Raw genomic sequence first — 23,951 nt, forward strand, 5'->3', positions numbered from 1 at the left:
GAAATGTCTGCAAGTAACTCTGCTCCGACTTGACTTCCTATCACTGTGCTAGGTTGATTAAGGGGAGGAAACATTGTTTTTAAAAGAACAAGGGAAAAAAGGGAGGAAGAAATACTCCTTGTTTTAAGTGCTGTACCTACCTTCCTCTGCGCCCACATATGACTAGATGATTATCTCTCATTTGTAGCTTATAAGATCTCCTCAGGCTTCACTGTACCTTCCCCTAGACTTCCCTCTGCCTGGTCTCCTTCAGGCGGCACCATGTCTTCCACTCTCGATCTTTACGCAAAAGAAAGGGAATTCCATTCTGTCATGTTTCTGCCTCTTGTGGACCACGATTCACCGTTTGCTGACTTGTGACATTGTTTTTCTTTATTTAGGAGTGTCAGAGTCCTGAGTGAAGATGGCCAGGTGAAAACAGCAGGCAGCCTTAGGAACCACAGGGAGAAGGACAGCATATGCACCATGGAAAGGGGGAGCCTCGACTCCCACCCAACACACACAATGACAACAGCATCCTGCTGCAGACTCTGGCCCTCCAGCTGCTGGCACAGGGCCCCATGGAAAGATAGGGCACACTTGTTCTTTCAAAGTGTATTTCTCCATCCTGACCAAACAGAGATTTCCAAACAGAGGAAATCTCAGAAGGCTACTGGTTTTTTTGACAGGAGGTAGTGTGTGTGTGTGTGTGTGTAAAACAGACACAGAAGGAGATGGAGAGGGAAGAAGGAAGGAGGGAGCAGAAGGAGGAGAGAAGGGAGAGGGAGTAGAAGGAAGAGGGAAAGGGTGAGGGTCAGAGACTGGACACTACACACAACAGTGTCCCAATGAGCACAGGGGAAGTAAGAAATCCTGTCTGAAAGCAGCAGAAAGGGAAGAGAGGAGGGGAAGAGCCCCTGGGGACAGAGGAGGAAAAGCAAGTGAAGCCAGTAAAGGGGAAGCTGACCCAGGCTCATCCCACTCCCTTGGCCTCTCTCACCAGAACTCCTGTCCCTCATCCATCACTGGTTCACATCCTGCCAGAGCAAGGGTCCAGGCACAGAAGTCACCTCGGGTGGCTCAGGAATACCAACCATGATGCCTTGGGTGAGGCATGACATGTTCTAACTCCATCTGTGCCTGACTTCATGAGGACACCCCGAACGCAGTGACATGGTCTTGGAACACAGCGCCTGGGTATGAGCCAGGCTGACTAGAGCTTTAGCACCCTAGGTGCAGAGGGTCCTTGAGAGCACTGGGGAGGGCCCCTCACTAAGGACAACTGGACTGTAGCCATACAGTGATTCCTCCCCGGGGATACAGTAGGGACAGGCAGCACTCGATCACACAGGAAATGACCGATAACTGAGTCTATACTTCCTTCCTGGTGCAGTCATCACCAATAAATAAATAAATAAATAAATAAATAAATAAAATGATTAGAGCCACAAAGACGGTCAATGATCATTCAAAAAACATCTCTTGCTGGGTGACCACTTGAGACAATGCAAACATCCTTTTAAATATACTCTAAATTCTAAAATACTGGCCAAGACTTAAAACAGAGTGGTAACACTGAATCTGCCTTTAAGAAATTAAAAAAAAAAAAAAAACCCAGAAGAAATTTCATTACAGGCTTAAATGGAAGTTTTAATATGTGTACCGAATTGATAAGAAATTTGAATACTTGCAGCGATCTGTAGCAATATATGATAAGCTGTTTCAAGGTACAATTGAATAATTAATCATTTAATACATATTTGAAAAGTTTTGCATTTATAATAAGAAAAGTTCTATGCTAATTTAAAGTATTAACTCATATCTTCACCCCAATGTTTAATAAAAAAAAAAAGATTGGAAGGAATGTTTTTGTTAATTATTCCCTGCTCCCCACCTTCCTTCCAACTCCAATAAAGCCAGTACACAGCTGATGATAAGATCTTTGGGAACTTTCAGATCTGTTTCACAGTAGCAGGCAAACACAAAGGATCAACTATTAAAATTTTGTTCACGATTTTATTTTATTTATTTTTGTACTTTTTTAAATGTTTTATTTATTCCTGAGAGAGAGAGAGAGCGTGAACAGGGGAGGGTCAGAGAGAGAGGGAGACACACAATCCAAAACAGGCTCCGGGCTCTGAACTAGCTGTCAGCACAGAGCCTGACGCGGGGCTCAAATCCATGAACTGTGAGATCATGACCTGAGCCGAAGTGGGACGCTTAACCAACTGAGCCACCCAGGCACCCCTTGTTCACCATTTTAAACGTAGCAAAGCTTCTGTTCATGAAAACTGCACCCCTATCATACTTCTTTATCATAAATGTCATCCTCATAATTAGCAATAACTTAGCATCTCCTAGACTGATTAATAGATTGTTTGGTTCATTTGTTCAATAATTCATTTATTCGGCAAATATTTATAGACTTCCTCCCTTGCCTTGGACACTATGCCGATGCCAGGCGCTGGAAATTAAAAAAAACAATGAAGGCAAAGTTTGTGATTTCAGTGAGGAGGTACCAGTGAAACAAAGTGGGGATACAGATACTTGAAAAAGAGCTGCCAGTGCAGCTAAGAGGTAGCTTAAAACAGTGAGCGGGAGAGCAAGGGATGATCACATCACAGCATTCTACCCTCAGCTGAATGGCATGTATTACTCCCTTACACAAAATGCCAGCTCCTTCCTTCACTTGGTGGAACAATATGGCAGTACAGGAACTGGCTGAGGGAAAGTATAGGAACACGTTCAGCAGACATTAATGTGCAAAGTGTTGGCAGGTGACCAGTGAGACGGGCTTCTCCAGTTCACTAGGCATTGAACGTTGGTAGCCATACTGTGTCTCTTGAAGGCCTCTTTTCTTGGGATTTGTGACAGGTAGCCCCTCCTGTCTGGCGTCCTTTAATCACTGCCTCTAACATGAATTCAAAATTTGTACGTTCAGCTGGGTCCTCTCTTTAAGTTTCAGATGTTTATAATAACCGCTTATTTGATATCTTTTCTTGAATAACTGGAATTCAATTCAATCTTATGTTCAAAACTGGCCTCATACTTTCCCTTCCTCTTCCCTTCCAAACTCTGGTCCTCTGCCTTTGCTCCTGTATCCCAGCGAGTGACACCAAATCCTACCTAGCACTGAAGGTGGAGGCCTGGAGGTCACCTGCGACACCCACATCGTCCTCCTTCCCTTCTCTACCTGATTCTGACTACTAGCAATTCCGGTTGATTCTGCCTTTCACATCCCGGCCTTTCTCTTTTTTTTTCTTTTTTTAAAATGTTTTATTTATTTATAGGAGAGAGAGAGACAGCGTGAGCAGGGGAGGGTCAGAGAGAGAGGGAGTCACAGACTGAAACAGGCTCCAGGCTCTGAGCTGGCAGGCAGCACAGAGCCCGACGCGGGGCCCGAACCCACGAACCGCAAGATCATGACCTAAGCGAAAGTCGGACGCTTAACCGACTAAGCCACCCAGGCGCTCCCCCTGCATTTCTCTTGATGTCCCATCATTACACTGTTCTGCACTGAGCTCCTTCCTGCCAGTGGCTTTGCACATGCTAGTCCCTCAGCCTAGGTCAGCTTCCCTCCTCCTGTATTGCCTATGCCTGGTTCACACTAGTTTAATCAATCCCAGGGAAGCCTTTCCTGACTAGATCAATACCTCTATTAACTGTCCTTAAAGTACTTTCCCTTTCAGTACTTGCAATCAGAATTTGAAGATTCTCAGATCAATATCAGTCTCCCTGATTAGACTCTATGTTCCACGAGCCAGGGACAATATATATGTTTTTTTCCCTATGTGAGAACTGCCATTCAGAACATTGACAACAGTTAGTAAGCATTCCCTGAATGAATGCAGGATGATGCAAGTGTAAGCATTCAGACTTTAGCTGCAGGACGTTTTCTTGAACTTAGTAGTCTCCCTAAAAAATACAGGTTCTCTGATAACATCCTGTGACAGTTCCTGACCTAGCTCTTTTTGCTGGTGTGATTTGATCGACAGGTTTTATGTCATTTCTGAGGGTTGGTTCTCCCCTTTCTCAACTTTGAAAAACACAGGCCGCCCCTACTCATTAGTAGAGAGAAAACTACAGAACTCTAGGCTGGAGTTGAGGTCAAAGTTTGAAGAACAGGGACAACATTTTCAGTCTAATAATTATAGAATATCATAACATTTTACTATTTATAGCATTGGAAAGCAACTTTTGTGTTTCCATTTTGTCTCGATTTTTTTTTTTTTTTTTTTTTTTTTTTAGAGCAAACAAGTGCACAAAAAGCATATATGGTCTTTTCTATTTTGGGTTTCTTACTTACTTCCCAAACCCTTTAATTACATTAATTTAGATTTCAAATATAAGCTGCTTTCCCCCAAATCTCATTTGTTAAAAAGGATTCTTACAATTTTGTACTTTTTTCAGAACCTGCACACTTGGATATGTGTGTACCATTAAAAATTAACAGAATACACTGTAAGCACAGGCAACAAAAGAAAAACAAAAATAAACTGCACTTCATTAAAATTAAAAACTCAAATTTTATAATTTTTTTTTAATATTTTTATTTCTAGGAGAGAGAGAGAGAGACAGCGTGAGCAGGGGAGGGTCAGAGAGAGAGGGAGTCACAGACTGAAACAGGCTCCAGGCTCTGAGCTGGCAGTCAGCACAGAGCCCGACGTGGGGCTTGAACCCACGAACCGCGAGATCATGACCTAAGCGAAAGTCGGACGCTTAACCGACTAAGCCACCCAGGCACCCCAAACTCAAATTTTAAAGAGGTGCTATGAAGAGTGACAAGCGAACCCACAGAATGGGAAAAACATATAAATCTTTTCTTTGAGAAGGGTTTAATATCCAGAAAACATAAAGACTTCTACAACTGAAGAACAAAAAGACAAACAACCCAATTAAAAATGATCAGAGGACTTGAATAGACATTTCTCCAAAGAAGATCTACAAATGGCCAATACACTTATGAACGGAGGCCCAACATCATTAGTCATTAGGGAAATGCAAATCAAACCACAATGAGATACAACTTCACAACTACTAAGAAATAAATCTGACAGAGAAAGACAAATGCTGTAGGATATCACTTATATGTGGAATCTAAAAAAGGCTAACTTGTAAAAATAGAGAGTAGAATAGTGGTTATGGGGGCGTTGAGGGGGAGGGAATGGGGAGATGCTGTGTTAAGGGTACAAACCAGCAACTTGTAGTAACTAAGTTCTGTAGACTTAATGTACGGTGTAGTGAATGTATAAACTATTATATTATAATCATCAGTCTTGGAAATGGGCCAGATCTGAATTACTGCTACCAAAAGAAAAAAGATAATTATGTGCCTTGATAAAGGTACTAACTATGGCTATAATATTACATATTGTATTACATATTACAATATATAAATGTATCAAATCAACTTGTATAGCTTAAGTTTACTCAATGTTATATGTCAAATATATTTAAAAAAATTGCCACCCCAAAACATTTTATACATAATAGTATAGCTATTAAAAAAAACCAAAACCCAAAACAGAAAATAAGTGTTAGCAAGGAAGTGGGAAATTAGAACTCTTGTTACTCTTGTTACATGGGTGGTGGGACTGTAAAACAGTACGAATGCTGTGGAAAACAGTACAGTGTTTCCTCAAAAGTTTTTTTTTAATATTTTTAATGTTTATTTATTTTGTGACAGAGAGAGCGAGCAAGTGGGAAAGAGGCAGAGAGAGAGAGGAGAAAGATAATCCCAAGTAGGCTCCGCACTGTCAATACACAGCCCAACACGGGGTTCTGTCTCACAAACCTGAGATCATGACCTGAGCTGAGATCAAGAGTCAGCCGCCAACCTGACGGAGCCCTCCTCAAAAGTTTAACACAGAATTACAATATGCTCCCGAGATTCCACTCTTAGGTATATATCCAAAAGAAATGAGAACAGGGACTCAAATGGATACTTACATACAAATGTTTACAGTAGCAATAGTTATAATAGCCTAAGGTATAAACAACCCAAATATCCATTTACAGGTGAATGGATAAATAAAATGTGGTCAATGCTCTCTATTTGGTAAAAATAAATAAGATAGTTAGTGATATTCTATAAAGTTGCAGCAAACACTGAATTAGTGAATACTGAACTGCTCTTCCTAATGGAAATAGGTTCTCGAGAGCCACTTGTTGGTCACTTTCATCAACTAATCTATATATAATCCTGTTTTATGTGCATTTCTGTTTAAGCACACCTTACTAGTATATATTAATATATATTTTGCATATTAATATATATTATTATATATTATCATACATATATATATATATATGTGCCTTGATAAAGGTACTTGAACTTACAGCCAACAGCACTATAACTCATGCCTGAAAGAAGCTTACCTAAGACCTTTTTTTCTCCAAGGCACATCACAGCCATCTTCTTTAGGAATACTAGATAGCACTTTAACACTATGCTTAGAGATCATTTTAACAGTGAAATCACCAAAAAACAGCACAAAAATGAAAAACAAAACAAAACATAGTACTAAACAGACCATGAAAAGGGCACTTGCTCCCAGCATGAGAGCTGAAACAAAAAAGCAGAGTCTCAGCTGAAATGTACACGTTGGGCAACTCTAACTCACTGCTGCTCTGAGCACATCTAGGAAGGATTGTGGAAGTGCTCTGAGTATTGACTTTGGGGTTACAAAGAAATGTAGCCAGAAGGTCAGTTCACAGATACAGAATCTATAAACAATGAGGACTGATTCTATATATATTCAATGGAATAATATTCACCCATAAAATGAAATTCTAGTACATGCTACAATAAGGGTGAGCCTTGATAACATTAGGCTTAAGGGAAACAAGCTAGACACAAAGGGATTCATACTGTATGACCCTATTTATAGGAAACACCTAGAAGAGGCAAATTGATAGACTAGAGGTTATCAGGTGTTTGGGGGAGGGGAGACCTTGGAGTTACTGTTTAATGGGTTCAAAGTTTCTGTGGGATGGGATGATGAAAGTCCTGGAGATGGACAGTGGAGATGGTCGCACAACACTGTACACATAAGTAACACCACTGAACTATACCCTTAAAAATTATTAAAAAGGAAAATTTTTATGTCATATCTATTTTATGAGAAAAACTTAATAGATATACTAAACAAGACTGAATGGATCATTTAAATCTGCTAAAGTCAAATGGGGACATGCTGGATGGCTCGAGTAGCTATTACTGTTTACCCACACTTCCATTTAAAGCAAGGACCTTCTTTAATCTGTTTTTCTTTTGGTTTCTAGACCATATTTAAAAAATAGACTTGCGGGGTGCCTGGGTGGCTCAGTGGGTTGAGAATCCGACTTCGGCTCAGGTCATGATCTCACAGCTTGTGAGTTCGAGCCCGCGTCAGGCTCTGTGCTGACAGCTCAGAGCCTGGAAGCTGCTTCGGATTCTGTGTTCCTCTCTAGTTCTGCCTCTCCCTTGCTCATGCCCTGTCTCTCTCTCTCAAGAATAAACAAAACATTAAAAAAAAACTAATAAATAAAATAAATAAAAAACAGGCTTACTGTATAATAATATCAGCTGATTAATGAGGAACACAAGTAAATGAAAATGTGCATGTCAGTTGTTTGGCTTCTTTTCACCCTTTCGGTGAAAAATTATGTGCAGTAGAAATATTCTTTCTGACTAATCACCAAAAGAAGGGTCACCTCAAGAACCAACAATGGATGCTCCTGATTTATGAAATGGTCTTGGTGGCATACCATATCCAAGTGACCTGGACGTCCTGGGTAAACTGTTAAGGCACCACTTAGGTATCCTGGCACTATGTGTCCACTTTTCATTGTTTGCATTGCTCTTCTTTATCACCAATCTATTTCTTACGTGCTTCCTTCCTTACCAAAAACCCTATTTTCATATCTCTAAAGAGAGCCATCTGTTAGGATATGGCTGTGGTTACTATCATAATTCAAATGTTTCCTTTTTATTTTAGGTATTTCTTGACCCAACAATTACAAAGAAGCACTGCTGGAAATAAACATATGCAAAATGTGCTAACATGGAATGCGAACGGTGTTGAAATGTAAATGTAACGTAGGAAGGAATTCATGGCCAAAGAAATATCTCTTACAGTTCTTTCAATCTGTTAAAATGCATCATAAAACTAAAAATGTTTCACTACATAATAACATTTTGGCTTTTTTTATGATTGCAAAGACAGGTAATAATGATGGTCACAAAAACACACTGAGCAGCTGTATACTGTTAACAAAAGAACCACTGTATGAATGCATGTAAAAATCTGGCACTTCATACATTCACATTTCCTAGAAATTAGATAGTCTTCTCAATTGGAGTAGATACCAAAAGAGACTGTTTTCTATTAATCATGGCTTTGTACCAGTCAAGATTTTAGAGCCAACTGGATCCTCTTTCATTTGGGACAATTCCCACAAATTATAGGAGATCTATATATACTGATTTATATATACTCAGACATGTACATTATAATTCTGCAAAGAGTAATTTTTAAATTCGTAAATGATGGATTTTTTACTCTTAAAAATGCTAGTGTCAGTGGATTCTTCACAAACATACATATGATTTATGTTTAGAAGTCATAAAAAAAGCATAACAGATAACTCTCCAGGTTAATTTATGAAGGCTAATTAATAGGTACTTACTCATTAAAGACTAGGTCTGGCGCAAAATAGAGAAATTGGCTGTTTGTATGTTTGTACGATCTCCAGCTCAAGGCAAATGATGATAGACACATCCAAGAATACTGGATTAGGGTAATTTGGTCCTCAAGAGGCAAGTTTTTGAATCCTGAAGAACAGAACAATTAATCACAGAAATACACTTAGCATTTAAGTACATTCCAGGAAGAAGTTTCTTAAGGCAACCCTAAATAGTCACTTCTCTCTAACAGACTCAGATCAATTCAATAGCCATTTATGGAGCACCCACCATGGGGCATGGCCCTCTTTAACATTTCATTTCATTTCATTTTACTTACTGAGAGAGAGAGAAAGAGAGAGAGAAAGGGTGAGGATGTGTGTGCGAGCAGGGGAGGGGCAGAGAAAGAGAAAATCCCAAGCAGGTTCCTTGCTGTCAGTGCAGAGCCCAACTTGGGGTTCGATCTCATGAACCATGAGATCATGACCTGAGCCAAAATCAAGAGTCAGATACTTAACCAACTGAGCTACCCAGACGTTCCAACATCTCATTTTAAATTCACCCTAAATTTTCAATGAGGGTGAACTGCCAGGACAAATAAAACCAGGGAGTTCAGACAGCTTCACTGTGGGTGATGGTCTAAAACCTTTGGTTAGACTGAAAGAATCTGTATTAACCCGTAAAACTTGCTTTATCCTATTCACAATAACATTCAAATAAAGACTACTTTAATAACTGTCAACTCCTACATATAGACAATAATGGTGAGAGATTTTAACTTCTGTGAATTTACAGTGGTTGAAAAAGCACTATTCCTTGCTTCCCCTCATCTGGGAGAATACTGGACTTCAACAAAGTTATGAAGTAGAATAAGCATCTTTGGCACCTGCCCTCCTCTCTGTCACAGTCTTCATTTCTAGGGTTATGTAGCCCATCTTTTGCTCCTTTTCTTATCCCCTGTATTCTCAGGGGCATCATGGTATTCTTCTGTTTGCAGAGTTTCACCAGGGACAGTTCCTCTTCACACACCCAACCATCAGAGCTTTCCCCAATCTCTTTTCTTATGGCTCCTGGCTGACCATAGGTAATCCAAGAAACTGCTTACTATTATTGGTTTTGTTTTCTGTTGTTTTTTGTTTTGTTTTGTTTTGTTTTGAGAGAGAGAGAGTGCAAGTGGAAAAGAGGGGCAGAGAGAGAGGGAGAGACAATATCTTAAGCAGGCTCCATGCCCAGTGCAGAGCCTGACACGGGGGTTAAGGTCACCACTGTGAGATCATGACCTGAGCCAACATCCAGAGTCAGATGCTCAACTGAAAGAGCCACCCAGGCACCCCCAAGAAGTTGCTTTGATTAACAAACTGGGACAATGAGATAACAATTCTAAGTGATGCTTCTGCAGATTAAGAAGGACTTTATGAATAAAATTCTATAGCATAAAAAATGACTACAGTAGGAATTTCAAAGACAGTTTTAAAGGTGCTGGAGGCAAGATAGTTATTTTCAGAAAGAACAGTCTTTCAGGATCTCATACAACTTACTTGATAGGTCTTGGTTTACTTGTCTATGATCAGATTAGCCCTGGTGTCAAGTTTCTAGTAATGGGCTCAACTTGTGCTTTCAAACAGAATGTATTTTACCTTATTGATATTTCAAGGTGGACACGTCCAATTTCAATCACCAGCACAAGAAATGTATACTGACAACAGAACCCTTAGCCCTAACATCTCAGGAGAAATGAGCATATTAACAGATTGTCCCTACATACTTGATTACTTTGGTAACAATTAAAATATTTGGTCTGGGGGCACCTGGGTGGCTCAGATGGTTAGATGACTGACTTTGGCTCAGGTTATGATCTTGAGGTCTGTGAGCTCGAGCCCCACGTCGGGTTCTGTGCTGACAGCTCAGAGCCTGGAGCCTGCTTCGGATTCTGTGTCTCCCTCTCTCTCTGCTCCTAGCCTGCTCGAGCTTTGTCTCTTTCTGTCTCAAAAATAAACAAACATTAAAATAAATTTAAAAAAAATTTGGTCTGAGGACTTAATAGAAGGCAAACTCTAGCTGCACTGTTGGGAGATGGCAAAATGTGTTGCCCTGACTTCTCTTTTTCAGGATCCAGACCTTGAAAAGAGACGCACACCTACCTGGAAGTACCTTTGCCCACTTCACGACTTGGATCATCTGTTTGCCTGCTAAGCGGTTTAGAGTGGAGAGCAGGTTTTCGGCTGTGTCTGGTTTTGAGTTGTCATAGCCTGCATACACGATCTCAGGCTCGATGTTTTCAAGGATCGTAACAGGGGTAGGTGTGAGTGCTCGTGAGATTGTGGACAGCTGAGGAACCAGCGCTGAGTTGACAGAGGGCTCTTTTACAGGAGCGATGTACGTTGTCCCCTCCTCGGGGCTCTGGGGGGGTGGGGGCGGGGGCGGGGGCTGCTGCTGTGACTGTTCCTCGTGAATACCTTTTAACTTGCCCAACTTCTTTGACTTTCGAGCTGTAAAAGAAATTGTAAACAATAAGGGAAAATTTAGATTAGGTTTGGGATACAGCACATGAGGTAAGTTACAATTAAACACTGATTTAGTTGATTACTTCTCTTTGAAAGACATCACAGTAACAGAAACAGAGCCTTGTCTGAGTCTTTTTTTTTCAATACCAGACACAGTCCTAATTGTTATATATTAATTACCCAATGTAACAATTTTATGAGCAGGCACTATTAAGATTCTTATTTTATAATGAGGGAATAGACCAGAAGGGTTAAGAAATAGGTCTAAGATCACACAGCTAACACATGACAGAGATGAGAGTTCAGAGGAAGTTAAAATTCATATGCCAGTAAGTTACATATACCTCCATTAAAACTTAAATAAACCAATTAATTTTCACCTATTCTCTACCAACAAGTTGCCAACAAGTGCTATAATGGGTCTAATTATTCTAGCGCTATCTCTGCTCCCTCTAATTAGCTTTGCTGGCCCCTTTACTAGTTCTTAGCGTTTCTCTACCACTTACTCTTCCTGTTCTGATCCATGTGCAATCGCTAGCTTATGCAGTGGTATGGCATAAATGCTGCGAGTCCCAATCCCCAGTTACACTGTGAACCACTGGAACACAAAGACTGGGTGTTCCTCCTCGTTACAGCCCCTATGGCATCCTGGCAAATGCTATACCTGGAGAAAGTGACTTACAGATTTCCATTGAATTAATGGGAGAGCAATCAGCTCTAAGGCAAGGCAACAAAATGGAATACATTAAATATCTAGATGACTTCAAGTTGGAGAGCTAACTACTAGCTAATTACATGTACAGGAATTAATGCTGCAAAAAGTCAGGTTTAACTTACACCAACACACACATATGCAATCTTTAAAAACCTGAGTTGCTCTATATTTTTAATACAAATCAACAATTCACATATCATATAATCCAGAACTAAGAAATATCATACTATTATATTAGAATCCCACGTTAGAGTTTTAGGAGAAGGTATTATGTACGAGTGACATTATGTTCTGATTTACCCAGAAGAGTCTTGGTTTATGCCTGTTTTCCCAGCATGACTACCAATAACACCCTGTTTATTCTTAGAAATGCCATGTTTTGGACAATAAATATCATGTCATCATTTTCATTAAAACCAAGAGATCAGTAAGTATTAATTTTAGTAGAACCTGTTTTTCTTTCTCATTTTTCTCAAGGGCTCTTAAAATAGACAATGAGAAATGAAAGAATGGGGAGGTAGAAGGGAGACTGGAGGGCAGATGGGAGGTTGGGGGTTGGATGGCAGGTGTGTGGGGTTGATGGGTAGACAGCTAACTGGGAAGATGTATGGATGACTGAATGGATCAAAAGAAAAGAAAGCTTAGGAATGCCAAAGTGAGCTTAGAGCTATGGTAATAACTTATTTGCCAGTGTAAGGTTTTCAATTTTACAGAAGAATTTATTTTAAAATTCTTGAAGGCTCAGCCACTTTCTACTAAGTTTAAACATGCGAGGGACTTCTAGCATACACATGTAGAGTAGAAAGATGCCACACTAATTAACTTGATTTAAAAAACAACCATTCATGATTACAATCATGGCCATTAATATTTGCCACATTCATCACAGAGACACTTACCAACTTGAATAAAAGACAAGCCACTAGCCAACAACAGACCTATGTGCCACACATCTATTAAATATTGGAACTGGGCTTAAAAGATTTAATTTCTGTCCTTTAAGTTGTTTTAAAATTAGGAAAACAATTTTAAAGCAGTCATTTCAAATCATTTCATTTCTTTATACACTACCTCTTTCAGTAAAAGATTTGTGGCAGAAAAAACAGATATTTGGAATTGTTTGAATGAAAAGTAAATGTATCCTCTTCACATATGCTAACGGGAAGCTGCAGACGAGTACTGCACAGTGGTGCTGAGGTTACGGTATGCAACTAAGATGCTCCTGACAAATAAATGTGTGAACAACCAACCAAGAGAAAAAATCAACAAAGTGCCTCATCGGTAGCATATATTGATTATTTGAGGAATGAGAGACATGGGAGCCGCCTGCATCACACAAACTTTTCTCCAGGTCTCAGCTGATTCATCTGAGAAACGGAGATGCTAGGGCTCCCCTCTCCTATCCCGCAGAAGGCTCAATGAATAAGAAAAAAAACGTGTTGAACCTTATTACTGACATCTGAAGTAATATTTCAGTGTTAATTCCATTCTTTCCATAATTCTTCAAATAGTAAAAATATTCCAGTTCATTAAAATGTCCTCCTTCTTGGGGCGCCTGGGTGGCTCAGTCAGTTAAGCCTCCGACTTCGGCTCGGATCATGATCTCACGGTTCGTGGGTTCAAGCCCAGCGTCGGGCTCTGTGCTGACAGCTAGCTCAGAGCCTGGAGCCTGTTACGGATTCTGTGTCTCCCTCTCTCTCTGACCCTCTCTGGCTCACACTGTCTCTCTTTCTCAGAAATAAATAAAAAAATAAAAAAAAAATAAAACGTCCTCCTTTATAAAACTACATCTGATGATAACTGTAACTTGATTGACTAGCAATAGCCAAGTGTTATATTTTTAAATTTTATTAAATGTGATATTTGCTTGCAAATTAATTATAAAATTCATATTTCTTCTAGGCCTTAAGTCTATAATGCTGTGTTTATTCTCATGGCTGAACTTAGGTCACTGCTATAAAATATCATGAACATTTTCTCTAGCACTTACCCACAAGGCTATGGCCCGTAGCATAACCTATTGAGCAGATTATCAACATTATGTTTGCTATTTCAGCTACACTTAACTTAAGCCTGTGATTTTGGGAATATATGTGGGACATACTTGGAAATGAGTAATTATATATATTTAAACGGCTCAAGGTAATAAATATTTTCAGCATGTAGATTTTGCAGCCATGTGTATTCATCCAACATCTTTTCTAAAAGCCTGGGGAGTTACATAATTAATTATACTTATATTACTCGAAGTAGCCTTTCTAAATTACTTGAAAATTTTATGCTGCTCTCCTACTACATGTTATATTCTAAAATGAAAGGTCCTAACTGTTGGTAATAGTGTCTTATGTATTCCTATAACATCCTTTCATGATGTTTACAGGTACTCAATAAACGTTGACTTTATTTCAAATATTGATAAACGTTAATAAATTATTATACTCTATTAATGGAATTATGCTATATGGTTTCCCTTCTAGTCTTCTCTCCTTATCTAATTTGCATTATTTTTATACCTGAAGATTAGCACCAGCTTCAAATCCAAGTGTATAATTAAGATGTTTACTAATTACACAGGAAAAACTTTTGCCAAAGATCCTTAGTAAGCATGTTTCCATTATCCAAAGCATCAGTGAACATAAATTTGGGGTCTTATCACTGCCTACAAACCACCTTACTAAATTAACATGGAGTTAATGCGCACTGGGCTTGGGAGCACATGCTCCCGGGTGGCCAGAGCCACACTTCATTTCTTAAGTGCCAGCAACAGCTGTGTGTGTGTGTGTGGGGGGGTGCATGGAGAGGTACATTAATGTGAATTTAAACATGTCCCAGTCCCACTTCAACCTAGAGGAGTTTCACTTGTTCTAGCTGGATGTTACAGTAACTATGTGCTTGCTGTATGTGCTCACTGGCTGCCCTCAGCTGCCAAGTCCTTAATTACTAGCAGCATCTTGGCAGCCACTTTTTCCTGGCACTGCTAGAGGACAGAACTCTACAGATTCTCCATGACTATTCCCCCAGGAGCTGTGCAGGGGGGAGGCCCTGCTTCCTATCTTGACCAATATGCAGAACAGCCAGCAGGGAGCATCTGGTGGGACCTCACGAAACGTGTGAAGAATTCCCACTGAGATCTCACAATTCACAAAGGTCTGGAGACATGGCATGGCAAGTCTTCCTTTGTGGTGTACTCTATGTCCCGAGGCTGACGGGACCTGTAACATACCTTCTGAACAAACTACTGCTGTAGTAGAATGATGGCTGGCTAGGAATGATTTCATTCTTGCATCTCACAGTAAGATGGTGGGATGAGACTCTCCCAGGGTTCATGTTGATTTCATCGTGATCTTTCTCAAGTATGTTCAGTTAGAGATATTTTAGTCCAAGAAATGGGCAATTAGGACAGCCCTTCTGGAGTAGAATAAAAGACTAGTACGGGATTTTTTTCAATCACGACATTTCACTGGAGAAATTTAAAGTGAGAGTTCTGTCATTTTAGAAACGCTTCATGCTATGCCTTGAAGTTTCAGCTCTTGACAGTAAACATTAGGGAGGATATACTGAGGTTATACAAAGACATGGCTTCTCTGTTCACGGCCTAAATATAATTTCTGGTTTGAACCCACAGCACAGTAACAAAACCCACCCATTCTTCTCTCTTGCCACCCTCACCTTGCTCCCATTCGCCCTATCCTCCTCATTCTCTTTGCATGGCTGCTCTCTGCCTTCCTACATCCAGAGAAGACGTGCTCAGAGAGTTAGGGGGACAATTAAGTATTTCTGTGTCATAAAACCAAAGGAAGGAATATCATCGTTCTACAGGTTTAATAGTTTTGCTGTGAAATCTCTCTAATCGGTCCTAATAGGAAAAAGAGCATGTGTTGTTCACAAGGCAGTACATATTCATGGGAGTGGGGAGAGGGTCCAGGGGCAACGTGCCTACATTGCTTTAGGAATACATGATCAGCTTCTCAATGGGTAATAAACAAGTGGCATTTCTTTTTTTTTTTTTAATGTTTTTATTTATTTCTAGGAGAGAGAGAGACAGCATGAGCAGGGGAGGGTCAGAGAGAGAGAGGGAATCACAGACTCTGAAACAGGCTCCAGGCTCTGAGCTGGCAGTCAGCACAGAGCCTGACGTGGGGCTCGAACCCACGAACCGCGAGATCATGACCCAAGCGAAAGTCAGACGCTCAACCGACTAAGCCACCCAGGCGCCCCAACAAGTGGCATTTCAATTGTCTGTAAATACTCCTTGACTAAAGAACTTGAAGATTCAGTGTTTTAAAGAGTATCTCTAAACATTCTCACATTAATGTGTATAGTTTAATAAATTAACAGGCATTATCAATGTTATTAGCATAGAAAACATGCTAAGACAAATTCAAACCTAACTTCTGACCACATTAAAAGACATTTCATGTTACATAGACACACAGATGGTAACTATATGAGGTGATGTATTAAGTTACTTAGCTTGTGGTTATCATTATACAGATACATTATCTCACACTACCATGTAGTACACCTTAAATATATATAATCTTTTATTTGTTGATCATAACCTCAATAAACCTGGGGAAAAAAGACATTCCAAGTGAGTGGATCTCCATATATTAAATTTTAATATGTGCACAACGGTATCCATAGATATCTTTGTATCTTTAATAAATATAATTTTGTGACTATTATAGAATATATTTATTCACTACTTAGCAGATAACCAAAATCCACCCAATGTATAGAAGTGGGCTGGTTCTGTGAGCAGCGTGATGTTGAATAACAAGATCTGAGCCTGGATAAGAGATAACTATCTTGGAGAACTTGGATCAATACATAAGAAAGTAAATAGGTCTATAAAGCGGGCTATGATAAGTGTAGGGTCAGTGGTACTGATAATGCATTTGGAGAGTCAGACAATGGCAGGGAGAAATTGTTTCATCTTTCTATGGGAGGTCACATTATATAATACCCCTCTGCATTAACTCCCACCATGCCCTGGTGTGCATCTAGTGTGATTCAGATTATACTGAAGACCGACATGGACTAGGCCACCTTCCTGTGTTGGGATCCACCCAAAGTTAAGCGTGACTGACACCTGCCCCCCGCCCCCCGGCCAAGAGGACAGTCCCTCAGACCAGAAGCCAAATCTCAGCAGAGAGACTCAGGAGAATTCAAGGCAGTCAGAAAAGGGGTCTGCCAACTTTGCAGAGAAGGTTCTGAAGACAACCCCTTATGATATATTCTGATACTTTCCCTGCTAGAGATATAAAGTCAGAAAGGTACAAAGCCAGCATTTGCCTACGAGATATTTCTGGAGGCTAGATAGATGATTAATATGATTTTTATAGCATTTATATTTTCTGTAGTTATAGAATATATATATTTTTTTTCTTCTAATAATTAACATTTTTCCCCTCCCTTTATTTTTTCTTTTAATGCCCGTCAGGCTCAGGGTTGTGTGCACAATGATTATGTGTGTGGGGAGGGATCCATCTTGGGCCAGAGTTGTGAAGGCGAGGCAGAGGGTCTTCAAGGTCTGGCCAGGTTGAGACCCCTTTAAATCAAGCAAGAATCTTACAAGAGGAAACAGAATGTCAGAGAAATGACCTCTTGGTGGTAGCCTCTGGGTGACAGAGAAACTTTCTAAAGCTTTCTTACACTGAAGCCTGGGCTAGGTTTGTATTAAAGCAAGAGACTGCCATAGGATTGAGTGGCAGGCTGAGCATAAATTGTAGTTCCAAAGTTCTCCGTGGCTCTACTTTTTTTTTTTTTTAAGTTTATTTATTTTGAGAGAGACAGAGACAATATGAGAGTGGGAGGGGCAGAGAGACAGGGAGAAAGAGAATCCCAAGTAGGCTCTGTACTGTCCGCACACAACCTGACACAAGGCTCAAACCCATGAACTGTGAGATCATGACCTGAGCCAAAACTGAGAGTCAGATGCTTAAACGACCATGCCTGTGGTGCTCCTGGGGCCCTACTTCTGCAGAACTGTAAGCAGTGGAGGGGCAGAGAAGTAGCCGGTATCTCATGGCCAGCTGGGGTGGACAGTGGGTTGATCATACGGAACACCTTCTACCTAGGCCTTGCCATGACAAGGCAAATCTTCCATCCGCAAAGCCCAGGACAAAAAAATGCTTAGTGAAGAGAAAAGGTGGGGAAAGACTGGGATCGACTTATTCTACAGTAGAGGGTGAAAAGAGATATGAGAGAGGAAAGAGCAATTTCAAAAACTTCACAAGGCACGTGGCAAACCATTGTGAGGATCTGCTTTCTCTCCTCATTGAAGTTAACATAAGATATAAAGAGTTTAAAGGGCAGAAGAAGGGATTAAGATATTAGGAGACTTTCCTTCAAGTGTTCTGGAATGCATTATGGAGAGAGTCTGCAATGAGTTACCAGCAAGAGCATATACTATTTTCTAAAAACTCCAAAGTAATAGGTAGACAGGCATCCTGCTTGCCCAGTGCAGTTCTGTCCTAAGGTAGAAAAATGTGATTCAATGAGTTATCGAGATCCAGTGGCCCCACAATGGAAGACAATCAGACCTCCATTGTACGTTCCGGCCTTCCATTTGTCTGAAAGGAACTTCTCTGTTCATATTTGTCTGAGAAACAGGAATAAATCCCTTACCTCTGTAAGTGTGGTAAGAGATAATTTTAGAAATATTTTTCCAAAATAAGCTCAAAGGACAAATATTGCGATGTCGGAATGCATGCCTGGAAAATGTCCAGTACCATGGAAAAAACACCCTGAGTCCTCTCTGCTCTCTCCCACCCTACCCCCCAGCAGTCACACCTTGTTTACTAGAAACAGTTTCACCACTATAAGCTACAGGACTGTCTGCTTGGTTCTGTATTTAAAATGGGCTCTTTGGTTTTCTCCTAATCCTAACACTGTATAATTTTCTTAGTGGGGAAAAAGCAATAGTAAAGAGCTACTATTGATTGGGAATCTGTATGTTAAGTGCTAGGATGGCATCTTTTAAAAATATCTCATTTAATTCTCCTAAGTGCCTTGTGAGGGAGGTATTACTGTCATCCCCTTGCACGGGGTCACACGGATAGCACTGATGTGACTGTGCCAGAGTCAGTGGGTGGCGGGCTATTGTAAAGATGTGGAAAAACAGAAGAGAGAAACCCCATTATGTTTGCAGATGACATCAAACAAAGAGGTCAAAGGGGTGTGAAAAAGGACCAAGCCCTCAAATGACTGTCAAATTTTCAGCAAGGTTACCATTAGGTCACCTGTATTGAAGAGATTAATCTCTTTAATAGGAGGCATATAACAACCTGTACCAATCCACAAGAGATTTTCTCTCCTAATTCTGTGGACTCAGGGGCTGCTACTGTAGTGGACAACCCAGGCTTTCTGCTTTTGCTCCATGTGAAGACATTATACTCCTGATGGAAGGAGATACCAAGAGGCAGTATTCAGACTGGTCTGTATGAAAAACAGAATTCACTGGGGCCAGAGCCTACTACTTGTGATTAAAAATAAAGTTCCTAAGTTCCATTGCGCTTAAGAGTTGAGTTCTTTGCATAAACAGATTTTTGAAATCAAATGAACATTCTTGAGAAAATACAAATTATTTATCTGCTTTGTAAATTCACATTCTTTAGGAATAACTATGCTATGCTCAGGATTGATACAACTGTGTATGTAAAACAAAACAACAAACCAATAAGCAAAAAAAAAAAAAAAAAAAAAAGGAAAAAAAAACTCCATCTAGTTTTATAATATACTTAAAATAAGAAAAACNAAATGAACATTCTTGAGAAAATACAAATTATTTATCTGCTTTGTAAATTCACATTCTTTAGGAATAACTATGCTATGCTCAGGATTGATACAACTAAGAAAAAAAAAAAAAAAAAAAAAAAAAAAAAAAAAAAAAAAAAAAAAAAGGGGAGAGAACACCTCCATCTAGTTTTATAATATACTTAAAATAAGAAAAACAGAGCCATGATAGCTGTGGACGCCAAGCACAAGGTCCCTCCCTCAGTTAAAAAGTTAATTCTTTAACAGCTGCAAGGGTTGCCTTCTTGATATATGTTTGCGCAAAGAATTTATTACACGAAGCATGATCTCATTGGGTATGCAAGGAAAATAGTCTCATTAAGGATGTTTTAGGAAGAAACATTACTCCTCTAACAAGGTCAAAGGGTGAACAAGGTATGAGAAAGAGGCAGAAGGAAGTGACCTGGAAACAGACTACAGTGCCCGGCTTAATTTACTGTGCTTTTCTGAGCCCCAGCACCATTCTCCATAGGCTCAGGCCCAGAAGAACTGGTCAGATGCTAGAACACATGCTGGGCAGAAAACCCACGGAAAGGGCCCCACACACACCTCCTCAAACCAGCAAGTATACTAAACAGGGCCTACCTTAAGCAACTGTATCACCTTAAGCAACTGTATCTGTGTATATATGGACGTACGTATTTATACAAGTTTACCCAATAGATATATTAGAAGGTAATTTACCCTAGGGTAATAGCATTTTTCTTTGTAATATTGTCAGCAAAACATTCTATAAGTAAGCTCTCAGACGTAATGCTTTAACATTTGCCTGCATGTCACATTTAGGCAGGTTCCAATTATTCTGTTTTTCCCTCTTAGCATTTTCTCCCACTTCACTGCAACGGCTTCTTCATCTTGGTCCCTTTAATTGTACCCAGTGACCTCACAACCTGGAAGCAGTCGAGAATTCTAATGCAACGAGGGAAGATGCCTAAATTCAATTTCACATTTTTTATGACTACTGTTTGCGTACCTGAGAAATAAAAACTATAGAGTGGAATGGGAAAATACGCAGACTAAGAACAGTTTTATCTCCAATACCAGTTTTCTTCAAAATATTTTACCTTCAGCCCAATTCTCTTTCTGTAAAAGAATTACTTAGAGCCACATCATTATAGTTTTAATTATCTTTTAAGGACTATGACTGAGCAGCATATTTTAATTAAGATCATCTCAATTTTAAGCAAACTGTAAGCAAAGCTTTACATTATTTACATGAAAAGTAAACTGATTAGGTTCTAGTTGAGACTACCAATGTTGAGATTATAATTGAATGACTAAAAATTATTAAAACTTCTTAGCAAGAAAAAGAATTGAACTAAATAACAAAACATAGAATAGTAATACCATAAATTGATATAAACACATACTTTTCACAGCTGGCATAACACAGAAAACATTCTGTATTTCTGAGTACTATTACTCTAGTGTTTTAACATTTAAAAAATGCAAGACAAAGAAGCCAAGCAGAATTTAAAAGAATCTTCATATTAGAAGCTAAGACTAATATACAAAAAGGATGAGTATAATAAGTACATGTTAATGAGTTAACAGGATACCACTCAAGTTGGGGGGGGGGGGCGGAGAAAGTAAATAGGCCTGAGGAAAGAGAATAAATGTCAATGTTTGTAGCTTTTATGCATTTTAAATAAATATTACTCTACATTTTATTCCACTGACATTATCAGAATAAGTCTAAATTAGGAATTAATAGTAGCCAATGATGCATGTACTTGAAAAAAAAATATTTTTCTAGGCTGGGATCTCTTCAGGATACAGGCTGAATTGGTCTGGAAACTCCCAGATAAAGCAGAGCCAAACCAAATGGCCTTTTTTGAATAAGTGATTCTCTTGCATTTGCTTCTCATGGTTTTATTCCAACTTCTCTGCACACAGAGTTAGGACTAAACCATTTTGAGGCGCACTGATGATGTCTTGTGCTGGCAGGTCTCGGGTCCCTGCAGAGCACAAGCGCCTTCCCAGCTGCCTGGTGGTGAGCAGAGCCGTGCCAGGGTGGGGGCACGCACACATGCCTGACCTCACAGAGCTGTTTAGAAGATGAGCAGCTATTTTTTCATCTGGTCTTCTGCCACAGTGTAAATTCCAGAGCTTTGGTGACTCTGTCAAAACCTAATTCGGCACGGCAGGCTGGACAAAAAGCGTCTTTAGAAGAATGTGCTTTCCGTTTACGTTTCAAAAATATTCTTCAAATGTATATCACTTGGTGACATTAAAAGCAAAAGGCCCAAAAAAGAATTTGAGAAAGTTATTAATAAATATAATGCTAACTCATCAAAAAGAAACTTTGAGGAGAAGTAAACATGAAATCCCTTTTTATACTGAGTGATTCCTTATAATCTATTTTTCCTTCACAGAGGAGAATGAACAGTAGATTTAGATGAAGACAAGTCAGCCTGTTTCCGTCAAAGCTGGAAGATGAGCTGCCCTGAGGAGGGCTTCTGGAGACTATTTAAGTAGTTCAGGAAGGATAATTGGGCCATTCTGGAAGTTTTCCTTTTGGGCTGTAATTCATATTTATGTCACTGTTAGTAATTTTTAAAGTAATGTTACATTTACAACAAGGAGATTAAACAAAAACAGTTCGGGTTTCTTCTCACAAACTGCCTGCCATTTTCCTATCAGTATTCTGCTTATGTTCCAAAGATAGGTTTCCCTTCATTTAAAACATAGTCTGCTACAAAAAACCATAAAATACCTCGGAATAAACCTAACCAAGGATACAAGAGATCTGTATGATGAAAACTATAGAAAACTTATGAAGGAAATTGAAGAAGACACAAAGAAATGGAAAAACATTCCATGCTCATGGATAGGAAGAATAAATATAGTTAAGATGTCATTACTACCTAAAGCACTCTACACATTCAATGCAATTCCAATCAAAATTGCACCAGCATACTTCTCAAAACTAGAACAAACTATCCAAAAATTTGTATGGAACCACAAAAGACCCCGAATAGCCAAAGTAATACTGAAAAATAAAACCAAAACGGGAGGTATCACCATCCCAGACTTCAGCCTCTACTACAAAGCTGTCATCCTCAAGACAGTATGGTATTGGCACAAAAACAGACCCATAGACCAATGGAACAGAATTGAGAACTCAGAAGTGGACCCAAAAGTATACAGCCAACTGATCTTTGACAAAGCAGGAAAGAATATCCAATGGAAAAAAGACAGCCTTTTTAACAGATGGTGTTGGGAGAACTGGACAGCAACATGCAGAAGAATGAAACTAGATCATTTTCTCACACCATGCACAAAAATCAACTCAAAATGGATAAAGGACCTGAACGTGAGACAGGAAACTATCAACACCCTAGAGGAGAAAGCAGGAAACAACCTCCTTGACCTCCACCGCAGCAACTTCTTACTTGACACATCCCCAAAAGCAAGGGAATCGAGAGCAAAAATAAACTGTTGGGACCTCATCAAGATTAAAAGCTTCTGCACAGCCAAGGAAACAACCCAGAAAATTAATAGGCAACCAACGGAATGGGAAAAGATAGTTGCAAATGACATATCAGATAAAGGGTTAATATCCAGAATCTATAAGGAACTCACCAAACTCCACGCCCGAAAAACAAACAACCCAGTGAAGAAATGGGCAGAAGACATGAACAGACACTTCTCCAAAGAGGACATCCAGATGGCCAACAGACACATGAAACGATGCTCAGCATCCCTCCTCATCAGGGAAATACAAATCAAAACCACACTGAGATACCACCTCACGCCAGTCAGAGTGGCTAAAATGAGCAAATCAGAGAACTCTAGATGCTGGCGAGGATGTGGAGAAACGGGCACCCTCCTGCACTGTTGGTGGGAATGTAAACTGGTACAGCCCCTCTGGAAAACAGTGTGGAGGTTCCTCAGGAAACTAACAATAGAACTCCCTTATGACCCAGCAATAGCACTGCTAGGAATTTACCCAAGGGATACAGAAATGCTGAGGCATAGGAGCACATGTACCCCAATGTTCATAGCAGCACTCTCCACAATAGCTAAAACATGGAAAGAGCCTAAGTGTCCATCAACAGATGAATGGATCAAGAAGATGTGGTTTATCTATACCATGGAATACTACATGGCAATGAGAAACAATGAAATCTGGCCATGTGTAGCAACATGGATGGACCTTGAGGGTGTTATGCTGAGCGAAATAAGTCAGGCAGAGAAGGACAAATACCATATGTTTGCACGTATAGGAGGATTAGGAGGAACTTGACGGAGGACCAAGGGGGAGAAGAAGGGCGGAAATGGTGGG

The 23,951-nt window shown here is 39.8% G+C and overlaps 1 protein-coding gene across 2 annotated transcripts in view; it reads right to left on the reverse strand.

Moving 5' to 3' along the window:
- NR3C2 (nuclear receptor subfamily 3 group C member 2) overlaps positions 1-23,951 on the reverse strand; it is a 344,127-nt gene that overhangs the window by 57,951 nt on the left and 262,225 nt on the right. For both annotated transcript variants that reach the window (XM_039253773.1, XM_039253772.1), the window contains exons 5-6: positions 10,786-11,133; positions 8,650-8,794 (exon numbers count right to left, since the gene is read on the reverse strand). In XM_039253773.1, the coding sequence (XP_039109704.1) occupies positions 8,650-8,794; positions 10,786-11,133 (493 nt within the window). The remainder of the gene's footprint in view (positions 1-8,649; positions 8,795-10,785; positions 11,134-23,951) is intronic.

This window comes from Hyaena hyaena, unplaced genomic scaffold (genome assembly GCF_003009895.1).
Source record: "Hyaena hyaena isolate Hyena2069 unplaced genomic scaffold, ASM300989v1 scaffold_464, whole genome shotgun sequence".
NCBI lineage: Eukaryota > Metazoa > Chordata > Mammalia > Carnivora > Hyaenidae > Hyaena > Hyaena hyaena.